The 14001-nt window shown below is 32.6% G+C and overlaps 1 protein-coding gene across 1 annotated transcript; it reads left to right on the top strand.

Annotated features, from left to right (window-relative positions):
• The first annotated feature begins 11628 nt into the window (after positions 1-11628).
• LOC136219547 (F-box/kelch-repeat protein SKIP20) lies at positions 11629-13258 on the top strand. Its single transcript, XM_066006985.1, has one exon. The coding sequence runs from the start codon at positions 11737-11739 to the stop codon at positions 13039-13041; it is 1305 nt and encodes a 434-aa protein (XP_065863057.1). The 5' UTR covers positions 11629-11736; the 3' UTR covers positions 13042-13258.
• Positions 13259-14001: the final 743 nt, after the last annotated feature.

The raw sequence follows: 14001 nt of genomic DNA, 5'->3' as shown, positions 1-14001 counted from the left end.
TAATATAATTCTTTGAGTTGAATAACTCAGCTTTTGGTCAGCACGGCCGATTTTGTCGTAAGACAGCTTTAGTCAGATGTTGACTAGAACTGTTTTACTTGTAAGTTGGGAATTGACACTTATGTGGTCAGCTTCCAACTCGGTACTCTTATTTACTCAATATCAATTTAGACAATTTGTATGCTGAGTAATTATAACAAGCAACACATACAGATATATATATATATATATATTGAGAGAGTTGGAGATTACTCAGCACGACTTATCCTGGTTCGGCCTCTCCGCCTACGTCCAGTCCCCAAAGTCCCTCCGGGCTTTTGAAATCCAATACTGAGCTCTTTAAAGGTAGAGCACAAACTGTTTACAAGGCAGTTGAATATGCAAGAGTACCTTCCTCTATTCGTCTACTCAACTCCTACTAAGTGTTATAACCGAACACTTAGGTTTCTCTACCACTGAGTATTTACAACCAAACACTCAGCACAACACTCTCAATTTACAATTGATACAAATTGTTCTTTTCGAATGAAGAACACTTTAGATGATTACAAGATCACTCTAGCTTTTACACAGAATAGAAAAGTTGGTGTAAGATCTCTTTTTGTTTTGATGTGCTTTTTGCTTGTATTTATCTCACTTGTATTTTCTGTAAAAATCGGCAATGATCAAAGAGGTTTACTTGTCTCTTTATAGTTGCATTCTGAAGATCAAATCATTTGAATTTTGATTTGCCCGTTGAATCCAAAACGGCTCTTTTGGGAGACAAGGCTCTGGTCAGCTTCAGGTTTGCAGGCCAATCCTATCGTCTGATTTCCTCAGGTGCCAGGCTTGTCCTTTTCTTGCAGTTTTGTCTTCTTGTACAGGTTTCATCTTTTAGCTAACGGACGTTTGACCCATGCATCTCGAAATCATATTTATGCGTAATTCCGAGGTTCCTATTATTGGTTCAGACAGCTGTCGGACTTGTACTTTAGCTAACGGATGTTTGGTGCTGTCCTGAAGATCATTCGGCATGACTTTGTTATTCGTTGGCTTCTGATTGTTGTTAATCCAGATACTGAGTTCTCTTTTACTCAGCTTCCATGGTCAGCTTCGTTCTGCAAGAACTTACTTCGAAGACTCTACTATTCTTGATACTGAGTTTCGCTCCACTCCGCTTCTTGATCTCTAAGCTTCTGCTCCGAAGATGACTTATCTTCTGTTATGCTGAGTTCCACTCTACTCAGCTTGTGTTGTGATCTTATGCTGGCTTTGTCCTCTCTTACTTTTTATTTCTATTTATATTTATATTTATACTCAACATTGAACAAACATATTAGTACAATTAAATTAAAGCACTTAAATTTAATTATCCCTTAATCATGGATTAACTTGAATGATTTTGTCAAATCAAAATCGTGTGGAAAGGTGTTTCAACAGTAACAACATATATAAGATAAGATAATCAATCAAAATAACATATATAAGATTATATATACTTATCTTTCCTTCCTGGTAGGTACCCTGTTTTTCAAAGGTCCTAAAACCATTCTAAGCCCGGATATAGCCTTGTTAACCTTCCTAACTTTAGTAGTGTTTTTGTATGCTTTAACTTTCCAGGTCTCATAGACCACAATATCTTCTTAATCAAGTCGAGTAGTCCATTCTAAGGGTTTTTTTACTCCACTAAGCCCACCTTATTGAATCTTTCTCGCACCCTTACGTTTCGTGCCTAGATGAGTATAAGGTGTATGCACGTACTACGAAGGCTTCTTAAGTCGGGACCCTCCAATAATACCACCTCTACCTCTGACCTCGGCTTGTGAAGTATCATAATCACTTATATTCACATTCAGAAGTTGCTCCTCGGTATCCTATCAAAACAGAATCAACCAAAATAGTTTAAGTAATAAATTTTAAACATACTATTCAACATAAAAAAATGTCAGAAACATATAAGTAAAGTATATTTACCTGAACAACTGGGGCTTTACAATCATCATCACTCTTTAGAGTTTTTTGTTGCTTCTCGGTGTCATCCTGCCAAAACAGAATGAACCAACACAATTTAAGTAATAAATTTTAAACATAATATTGAATAGATAAAATGTTAGAAACCTATAAGTAAAGTATATGTACCTGAACAACTAGGGTTTTACAACCATCATCACTCTTCAGAGTCTTTTGTTGTTGCTTGGTATCATCCTGTCAAAACAGAATCAACCAAAACAATCTAAGTAATAAATTTTAAACATAATATTCAATAGACAAAATATCGTAAACCTATAAGTAAAGTATATATAGGTTGCCAATCAACCCTTCATCCTCTTCCCTCCACCTTGCCCGTATCTTGAGCTCCAAGAAATTATGAAAGGCAATATTGGTCACCCTGAAATCTACGATGAGCAATCTCTGCACAAAAGCCAGAAGCTCCACCTAAGGACTCAGAGTGGCCCATGATAGAAATGATGAAATTCCCTCTAGAATCTTCAAAACACAACTTATAAAAACAACACGGGGCATAAATACCCAACATCTTTTCTTGACGCCGAAAAGAATAGAGGAAGCACATTCATCATCAATGTTCCAAAGACCAATATAACCCAAAAAGTTGCCCCTCACAAAAACCTTCCAATCATCAAAAAGACAAAACATATGATAAGGTAAAGGCATCCAAACATCTCTTCCCATTTTCGTGTCATTTGAATGTTTTTCACGACACTATTTTAAATGTCTGTCATCTGAAAGCTTAAGTACAAACAACCTCAAATTACATGTGGCGTTACTATTACATACGTCTGTCATCCCAAAAAACGTGATTTTAATCGAGAAGGTACTTAATCATCAGATGATACTACGTATATATAACTATCGTTGTTGTCTGAAAACAAAAAAATGGCAAATGAAATAAGTTTCGCGGGGGAGCAAAACTTATTCCAAAGTTATAACGCACTCAAACGTTTTAACATTTTAGCTCAGACATATATAAACTAAAACCTAATGTATTCTACAGAGTAATTTAGGTTTCTTCCTTGAGCTCGATGCTTCAGGGTTTAGGTCTCATATCCCTCTTTTTTGGGTAACTCCATGGAAGCTTTCTATATGCACATCTATGTTTCTGAAATCGAAATATATAAATGGTAAGCTCTATTTGTTCTCTTCCTCGATCTATTAGGGTTTTATTGTTCCTTAATCTAGCTTTTCCTGATCAAGCCTGTAATAACCATCAAATTCCCCCTTGTTGTAGTTGTTGAGCTGCTGGAATAAGGATGTATATGTTGCTAAGCAAGAGGTTCACATTTATTTGGTATATTTTTCATATGTCGTGTTCGTTTCATTTTGTCATATTTCTTTTTGGTATTTTTATTTTCTTAGTTCGTTAGAGTTACATTGATTTCGCATTTGAATTTCATGTCACGGGTGGGTCTTTCTTTTAAATACACTTCAAATTCCTTGCAGCTGACAATATACTTCGTGAAGTTATTGTGGGTACTATTGAGATATGTAGATCTTGCTCTTTTTATTTGTAAGTATTATTAACATTAAGGATTATATTTTCACTTGAATATGTACAAACTGATCCGAGTCTCTGTCCCTATAAATTTGTAGGGATATTAACAATGTTTGTCTACATGGAAAGATCGATTAAAGTGTATAACATAGAAAGATTGTTCTAATTTGTTGTTATTAATATATGTTAAATACTTTAGAGATTATTGCTTTCACTTGAATATGTATGACAAATCAGAATTTCTTGTAGGGATATATGTTGTTGATATATTGATATATTGTATTGAACATCTAGTATTGTTGTTGACTAAAACCTGTATGTAGCATAACATGTTAAACAATCGCTAAAATTGCTAACAGATTTGACAATTAAATAACAGTTAAATTAGCGTTTTTTAAATTTTCGATAACATATAACTAAAATTGATTTTACTTAATTAAATTTAAATTATTTCATACTGTTGGCCCAAAATAAAATAAATTTTATTTTTATGTATATAGAAAGCTTATGTTTAATTTTAGGGTATAGTTTCTATTTTTTCTAAAAAATAATAATGATGAATGGAAAATAAAAATAAATATATATGTAAACTAACCTCCAGCTCGGCGAGCTGGAAGTCAGCTCGGCGAACTAGAGGTCAGTGCTCGCCCGGAGCCCGTTTCGGTCCACCCGACTTCTCCAAATGCACCCGAACACAACCACGAGCTAACTTACGAAGCCTAGCCCATCCCCACACCTAGGCCCAAGTCTTAAAATTCTCTCTAACCACAGGGTAGTGGGGTGATGTGGCATGGAAGTTGGAGGAAGTTAGTGGAGGTTGAGGAAGTTAGTGAGGTGGCAAGTTAGTGGTCAAAGTTAGAGAGAAAAATAAGGGTTAGTTGATAATTAATTATCCAAAATGTCTTTCCAAAAAACTATAAATAGACCCTCTCACACTCAACTCAAACACACTCATTCAATACACAAACCCCCTCTCAAAGCTTCAATGCTTAATTCTTAGTTTTTTTTGTTCTTTGTTCTTCGAGTTCTTAGTTCTCATTTCCTTTTTTTCTAGCTCTTTAGCTTGCCTTTAGTTTTAATTCAAGTTTTAGTAGTTCTTTTTCCAAGTTTTTCCAATCCAATTTAGCCTTCCCAAGCCCTTAGCTTGTTCAATCCCTAGTTAGGATTCTATTTCTGAATTAATTTTCCAGATTCGTCCAATTACTTTCGAAGCCCGATTACATCCATTTAGATTTATTTTTTGCTTTCAACCCCTTCAACAAAGTTGTTCCTGACGTCCTGAAGTTCAATCTAGTATATTTGTTTTCCCAATTCCGTACTCAGAAACTATAGTTACAAGCCAATCTTTACAGCCCAAATTCTTTTAGCTAGTCTGTTCCCAGAATTTCCCAGATTCGTCCAGTTGTTTTCAAAACTCAATTTCGTCCATTTAGAGTCCATTTTAGCCTCCGATCCCTTATAAAATTTGTTCCTGACCTCCCGAAGTTAAATTTAGCCTATTTACACGTCCAATTCCAGGTTCTTAAGCACTCAATCGATCCCACTGAAGTTAAGGGTTCAATCTGCCCCATTTGCCTACCACACGTTTTGATATTGCCAAGATCGTATACCATACGGGCCCAACCGACCGTGGTGCATCCGAGGATTTCAAGCCGACATCAAAGTTCAACGTCCAGCCGAGATAGCTATTGTGGTTCCGAGTTTGTCGTTGAATTTCAATTTTATTTTAATTGCATTTCAATTTCTTGTATTGATTTGTTTTATCCAATTCAATTGATTGTCTATATGTTTAGTATAGAAATTTTTCAATTGTAATTCATTTTTAATTCATTTTTAATTTCATGTTTTTTGAATATATGTACTCAAACCTGGATCAAATCAATAAAATATCAATTTTTTTTACCAAATCTCGTGTCAATTTCGCACTTTTAATTTTTTATTTTACTCGTCTTCAGTTTATACACTTAGCTTAAATAAAAATAATTAATCTAGCAAAGTTTTTATAACGGCGCTAGAGACCCAAGATGGACTTTTTCAATCCTTGCGTCTCTCGCCAATCGCTTCGATTAGAATTCATGTTTTTGGCGCACAATTTCACAAATTTAACCGTCTTTCATAATTGAGAAATAATTTTTCTGATACGCCCGCACCCTAACCATACGTGACAATGTTGAAATTAATATATTCGCAAAATATCGCTGATACATACGTTAAGTTAAATCCGCATTTCTTAAAAAATGTTAGGGCTACATTTCATCCTTACCCTAATAAATAAATAAATAAGAAGATGGAGAAAGGGATGTGATGGATGGTTTTAAATTTTAGAAAATATCATAGGGTGATGCTTATCCTCATATAATAATTGAATAAAATAAAGATAAAGAAACAAACAAACACGTACTCACAATGCTTCTAGAAGCTTTTGGAAACTCTTCCTTTCCTGATGTGTCGTCTTCCTCACTAGTGGACCTGCCTTTCATTATGGTTGCAGCTTCACAACACAACAATATGGGGACCACCTTTCTTTTCTCCCCTTTTTCTCCAAATAAAATATAAACTTTTACTGATTGTCTTTTCTGCTTCAAAAAGTAGAGGATATAAATTACTCAATTTAAAGATATAAATGACTTGGCTACAAAAAATAGAAAGTTTACAAGTTTAAGTACCCGTTTGTTTTACTTACTGTTTGCTGTTACGGTTTGTTGTTTCTTATTATGATTTATTATTGTTGTTTACTGTTGGAAAAAAAACAAAGCAAAGATCTCTGCTTTTGTAAAAGGCTGCTTTTCGGATGTAAAAAACAAACAGGAGATCACTAACCAAACACATAATGCTGCTTTTCAGATGTAAAAGGCAAATAGGAGGTCACTAACTAAACACCTAAACTCTCCATTTTAAAGTGAAAAAGCAAAAAGAAACATGAAAATGAGCAACCAAACAGGTCTTAAATAATTATTAAAGGCCTTTAATTATTTAATTTCCTTTTCTCCAAACTGAATGAAAGATTTGATTTCAATAAAAGAAAATATGATTTTATACTAAATTATTATATGAATTGTAAATGTGTCATAATTTAATACTTTCTTATTGTTTTGTATATTTGAATAAAATCATTTTTTGATTTGATTTTAATAAAAAAAAGATTCTATACTAAATTATTAACTGAATTATAAAATGTGCGTCTGTACTTTTTTTCAGCATTTGATAAATTAATACATGTTTTTCTTGTATTGAATTTTGAATGTAATAAAAATATCAGTTACTTATTTTGGCAAACATTATTTTAAGAAGAAATTTTAGGTCTCTCTCAATATAGATTTACTTAGGATGTGTTTGTTTTACTTACTATTTGTTGTTTGAAAATGCTGCTTTTTAAAAAAACATATTAAAAAAGCATAAATTATCTGCTTTTGTAAAATGTTATTTTTCGGCTATAAAAGGCAAACATGAAATGTCTAATCAAACACCTCCTTAGAGAGTGTTTGTTTCAGTTTTTCAGAAAAGCGTTTAGCGTTTCACTCCAAACCGCATGAAATATAGCGGTTGGTTAGGTTTATATAACTGCAACGCTGGAAACTGCTGCGTTTTCGAGCGTTTCACGAAAAGCTTTTATTTGGAGCTTTTCATAAACAGTTGTTTGTAGTTAGTTATTACTGACAGAATTATCCTTCTTATTTCCACGAAATATGTTTATTCTTTAACATTATAATTACCGGAAAACAAGGTTTTGTTGCGTTTAATAATTTTTTTATTTTTTATATAGATTATTTTTATTAATTTGTGCAACACGTTTTTTATTTTATAATAGGATAAATATGGCTAGGAGCAATTTTACTCTTAACATCTAAAATGGTGTAATTATACCCCTAATTTTGGCAGCCAAAAGTAATTTTACCCATAACATTGATAAGTTGGATCAATTTCAGAAATAATTTATCAAACTGTCTTCTTTGTTATGAATATTGTCATCTATATTTCATATGTCCACGATTTTATCATCGCTAGTAACAGATCACAAACATATGATTAGACGTGAAATTTAAAAAAAATAAAAAATATATTGTCTTTTGTAGGAGTTGGCCAAAAAAATTTCCAGTATTTCATCGAATTTATAAATATTAATTTTGAATTTTATTATTAAATCACAAAAAATATGAAATATCTTTTTAGAACCACTTGTATGTGCAATTGATGTATAATAAGAAATGAAAAATCTATATTTTCTAATAATATCTGAAATCGATCAAACTTGCCAATATAATTTTACTATTTACTAGTAATTAAGTAACTAATAACAAACAGCTTACTGCAACTGCAAACAGCAAACAGCAACCGCAATAGCTATTAACTAAGAGTTGAACCAAACAGGCTCTTAGGGTCTGTTTGGTTCAGCTGTTAGCTAATAGCTATTGCGGTTGCTGTTAGCTGTTTGCGGTTGCAGTTAGCTGTTTGTTATTAGCTGTTTAATTAGTAGTGTTTGGTAAAATTATATTGAACTGTTGCTGTTCGGATTTAAAATGTCTAAAATGGACATGTTTTAAATTAATTAACGATGAAATTATAAAAGGAAAAATGTGAAAAATGCCTATAACGTTTACAACTAGGAATAATTTTACTCTTATCATCTAAAATGATACAATTTTACCCATAACGTTGGTAGCTAAAAGCAATTTTACCCATAATATTGGCAAGTTAGATCGATTTCAGATATTATTAGAAAAGGTAGATGTTTTATTTTTTATTCTACACCAATTGCACATATAAGTAGTTGTAAAAAAAAAGATTTCATATTTTTTTTTGTGATGTAATAAGAAAATTGAAAATTAATATTTATAAATTCGGCGAAATATTTGAATTTTTTTTGTCCAACTCGTACAAAAGATAATATATATTTTTTATTTTCTTAAAAAAAATTCACATCTAATCATATGTTTGTGATCTGTTACTAACGATGATAAAGTGGTGCACATGTGAAGTGTAGATGACAATATTCATGACCAAAAAGACAGTTAGATAAATTATTTCTCAAATTGACCCAACTTGTCAATGTTAGGGGTAAAATTGCTTTTGGCTGCTAATATTAGGGGTATAATTGCACCGTTTTAGATGTTAAAGTTAAAATTGCTCATAGCTATCAATGTTAGAGGTATTTTTGCATCTTATCCTATTATAAAATAAAAAATGTGTTACACAAATTAATAAAAATAATCTATATAAAAAATAAAAAATTTATTGAACGCAATAAAACTATCTTTTTCCGGTAATTATGTTGTTAAATATAAATAATGTTAAAGAATAAACATATTTTATGGAAATAAGAAGGATAATTTTGTCAGTAACATGTAACTACAAACTGCTGTTTATGAAAAGCTCCAAATAGGAGCTTTTCGTGAAACGCTCCAAAACGCTACAGTTTCCAGAGAAAATGCTAAACGATGCGGTTATATAATCCTAACCAAACGCTTTATTTTCTGCGGTTTGGAGTGAAACGCTAAACGCTTCTCCGAAAAGCTGAAACAAACACCCTCTTAATCTCATGTTTTCAGGTTGCTTGTTAAACTTTTTAGTTTGTTTGTTTCTTTATTTTGGGCCTCGGTTTGGTTTTGATTTTTCTGTTCATGCCAACCGGTTGGGGTGCTCAGAGTTTCATTCTCCTTTCCGACCTCCATCTCTAATAATAATAATAATAATAATAATAATAATAAAACATTACTTTAAGAAATAAAAATTATGTTAAAGTATAATAAAAATATTTTTTTCAGCAAATACTTAAATAAAAAATATTAGACTAGGTAAATATAAAAAATAATGCTAATATATGATAGATCACGTTAATAAAAGGAGGAGAATGTATATTAATCCAACATTGCATTCAAAGGGGAAATGTTAGGGGTATTTTTACTTTTAATGAAATGATAATATATTTTTTATATAAAAAAACTAGTAAATATTTTTACAGAATATAAATTACTTTATTATGTCTATTTTTAGTTAATATATAGTTTTAGCAGAAAGTGTGAGAAATCATATAGAATGTTAAAGTGAAAAATTAAAAAGATTTAGTTTGAGAATGGAAGTAGGAAAGGAAGATCGTTGTCTGCAAAGTAATACTTAGTTAAAAGAAATAAATCTTTGACTATACAGAATTAGAGATTGATAGATATGTTGAATGGTTTCTATATAGTAAAATAGGAAACTAATTAAATAGGGTAATGATGTAAATGGATAAACCTAATGCTAATAATAACAACAATTATTACATACTCCCACTTTATAATATACTCCACTTGATAATTTTTTTACTAATAGATTCTCTGATATGACAAAGAGGTTACGGGTTCGAGCCTTGGTGCAACGGTAAACTGTTCGAGTTTTAGGAGCAGTCTCTTACCAAATAAATTGACAGAAGAAAGCTTGCTCCCAGTGGAATTTAATATAATTTTAAGTGAAATTAAATAGTATTTTATTTATATAGATGTATAAAAAAAAAGCCCTAATACACAAATAACCCCCTGAACTTGTTCAAATTTTACAACTGTCCCCTCCAACTTTCAATTGTAACAACTTACCCCTTAAACTTGTCCAATTGTAAAATATAACCCCTCAAACTTGTCCAATTATAAAACATAACCCCAAATTGTTGACACGCACTGCAATTGAAGAAACACGTGAAATAAAAAAGCTGCAAACGCTCGTGAAATTTGATAATCAGATCTTTGGATAAAAAAAATCAGTATTTAAGTAACAAAATCCTCAATTCTTTAACTTTTTTTTCTTCTTTTTGTTATTCTTATTCGTTTTTTAAGTGATTTCTTGATTCAAAGTTTTGGGATATTATGATGATGAAAATGTGTTTATGTGGAGAAATAGCTCTATTGAAGATTTCATGGCGTGATACGAATCCGGGGAAATGTTTTTACGGTTGCTTCAAGTACGGGGTAAAAAAAATCTCAATTTGGGGTTATGTTTTACAATTGGACAAGTTTGAGGGGTTATACTTTATAATTGGATAAGTTTGAGGGGTAAGTTGTTACAATTGAAAGTTGAGGGGGACATTTGCAACATTTGGACAAGTTCAGGGGGTTATTTATGTATTAGGCCTAAAAAAAATTCCCAATGAGATAAGGAATTTAAAAACTTTGAAAAGTCATTCTACAAATTTTTCGAAACACTCAACGATTAAATTGAAGATCGACCAACAACAATCTAGCAAACACCAACAATCTTGTGTAATAGGAAAAGAAATACAAATATGCCACAAGTTTTCAAGGTTCGAATGGTAGAAAACATAGATAGAAGGAACAACGATGCATTAGGTTATTGTGGATTGGCAAATATCCTCTAGCTATGTGCTAAAGAAAGGTTTTAATCTCTAGTTGGATATTTCGACGCTAAACACATTTCCCATTCAGGCTACGGAGATCATCATTCAAGATAGAATCCACCAGAGACAACAACAATATGATAACCGGATATCATAGAATAACATGCATTATTAGAGAAAGACCACACATATTTATCATGACAACAAAACTCAACTATAAAAATACCCAAAATAGCAAAAACATCCATTTGATTAGAAGCTCATAATTGCACTCCTTAAAATTTGGAGTAAGGAGATCGTGAACACTAATCAAATCAAAATGTAGGTTTATAAGGGACGTTATCAACATGTTATCACAGGATCATGAACACCAATCGAATTAAAAAAAAAAAAAACATCTAATATTTTTAGTTACACACATGTTCACTTTAAATTACCGATCAAATTCGATGAATTAAAGTTTATAAGGGGAATTAAAATCATCTTAATGTTATTATAAAATTGACCAAATTCATTTTATTAGTAAATAAATATTACGGCGTGGTCCAAGAATGTACGTATTTAGTTTGTATACGTATACGTATTTAGTTTGTAGAACAAATTCATTTTATTGCAAAAAATTAAGAAAATGTACATTTTTAGAGAGATAATCCGTTGAATGTGGGTTCATCGTAATAAATAAACCACCGTTATACCATGCATATAGGCGTCCTTCCCATTTGATTTGATCTTTTTACAGAAAAAAAAAATAATAATTTTAATTTTAATTTCATAAAATCCAGTGTGAGAGAGTGCCTATTTATACCCTCCCCTCCTTCCATCCCCAAACTCACACACAACACAATCCTTCTCTTTTTTCAATCTCAGTTTTCTCTCTATTTCATACTTTCAGCTTCATCTTCTCCATTTCATCTTCCGTTCAATGGGACAAGAGACGAGTAATTTGAAGAATCCCCAAATTATGTTACAATCAAACAGGGGAGGGCAAGAAGAAGCACAAGAGCTCATTCCAGGGCTTCCAGATGAGATAGCCATGGAGTGTTTAGTCAGAGTTCCCTATCAATTTCACTCCAATATGAAATCTGTCTGCCGTAGTTGGCGAACTTCGATTTCAAATTCTTATTTCTATCGAGAAAGGCGCAAATCTGGATTCGCAGAGGATCTTGTTTTCCTTGTTCAACCTCTTCCACAATCCGATTCTACCGCCGATCATCTCGAAACTACCGCCGCCATAACTGACAAAGACGAGAAACAAGACGATCGAGGTAATCAGCACCAGATCCACACTCCTCCTCAGTTTGCGGTTAGTCTCTACAACGCTACTTTTGATACTTGGCTGAGAACAAATCCTCAAGGCGGAATCCCGATGTTCTGCCAGTGTTTGGCACTTCCATTTTCCGGTAAAGTGCTTCTGTTAGGCGGTTGGGATCCGGCCACTCTCGAACCGGTACCGAATGTACACATCCTCGATCTCAACGGAGGGCAGAGGTGGAGACGCGGTGCTTCAATGTCTGTATCTCGCTCTTTTTTTGCTTGTGCAGTGATTGGACCGTCCACGATTTATGTCGCCGGCGGTCACGATGGACAGAAAAACGCGTTGAAATCGGCGGAGGTGTATGATGTTGATAGAGATGAATGGAGAATGCTGCCGGACATGGAGGAAGAAAGAGACGAGTGTCAAGGGCTTGTTTGGGAGGATGATTCGAAGTTTTGGGTTGTGAGTGGCTATGGTACTGATAGCCAAGGCCAATTCAGATCCGATGCTGAATGTTTTGATCCGATTACTGAATCATGGTCTAAAATTGAAGGAATCTGGCCATATTCAAACACCTCCCCAAGAGGAGCCACCGTTGCTGTTTCTGTCAACAAGAATCAACAGCAGTGGTGGTGGTTCTTGGCCGGGGAACAACAGCAGCAACAGCAAAATCAATTGGGAAAAGTGAATTCAATTCCGGTTCCGGATTGCATCAACGGAACAAATCCATGTGTGATTAATCTCGGATACAGTAATGATAGTAACAAGAATAGATTACTGGTGATAAGTGGAAATTGCAGGAGATTACCATCATCATCCGGATCAGGATCATCATCATGTAGTGAATGCGATAGTGAAGGGGCATTTATCCTGGAGAGAGATTGCAGTAATGGCAGTACGAAATGGAATCATATCCATAGTCCTTCTGGGTTTTCTGGCATCCCATTTTCAGCTTCTTATCTTCAAATCTGAATTATCGTCCTTATGTTTTTAGATAATTTGGGGTTATATATTAATATCGTTTTGACTGATGAGGGTCTGGTCTTCAATGTTGTGTTTTATTTCGGAGAGGAAAGAAAAATTGGGAGTTAAAAAAGGGTTTTATTATCTTGTACTTAAGAAAAGTAAAATATAAAAAGGGAGGTGCATATAATTAATATGGTACCAGTTGACTTGTTTGGGATCTTAATTGACCTCTCATTATAACCTAAATAATGTACAGTGCTTATTTACCGCCAAATATAATAAAATCCCACATTTCAATGGCCAATGGGCTTAAAATGGGCCTTTGGTGGACAATGATATATCATGAGAGATATTTACAGCTTAATTAAATAAAGTAATAAAATGTTTTCTAAGACAATTTAGTATACGGAATTTTGATTTGATTTTGTCACCATTATATATATATATAGATGTATAGAAATTTACAGATTCCAACTTTAATAAATATGTAAATATTAAAATTTAGTGTAATAGTTTTTAAATTTATGGTATATTAAAATATTGAAGAATAATGATAATTAACTAATAAATTTACATGTATAAACAATTTAGTGAAATTCATTTGTTTTCGGGTTAAGGTGCAAATATACTCCTAACGTTTTGGGCAAGGAGCAATTTTACCCCTGACGTCTAAAATGGTGCAATTTTACCCCTAACGTTGGAAGCCAAGAGCAATTTTACCCCTAACGTTAATAAATTGGATCAATTTGAGAAATAATTCATCAAACTGTCTTCTCGGTCATGAATCTTGTCATCTACACTTCATACATGTGTCATTTTATCAGTAACAAATCATAAACATACGTTGGGACGTGAAAAAAATAAAAAAAATATATTGTCTTTTTTGTACAAATTAGACACAATAAATTCAAAAAATTCACCAAATTTATAAATATTAATCTCAAATTCTATTATTAAATTATAAAA

This window comes from Euphorbia lathyris, chromosome 2, assembly GCF_963576675.1.
Source record: "Euphorbia lathyris chromosome 2, ddEupLath1.1, whole genome shotgun sequence".
Taxonomy (NCBI): Eukaryota; Viridiplantae; Streptophyta; class Magnoliopsida; order Malpighiales; family Euphorbiaceae; genus Euphorbia; species Euphorbia lathyris.
Note: the sequence above shows the minus strand (reverse complement) of the source record. Positions and strands in the feature narration are given on the sequence as shown.

Coding starts and splice junctions, on each gene's coding strand:
- LOC136219547 (XM_066006985.1), top strand. CDS start 11,737: ATGGGACAAGAGACGAGTAATTTGAAGAATCCCCAAATTATGTTACAA.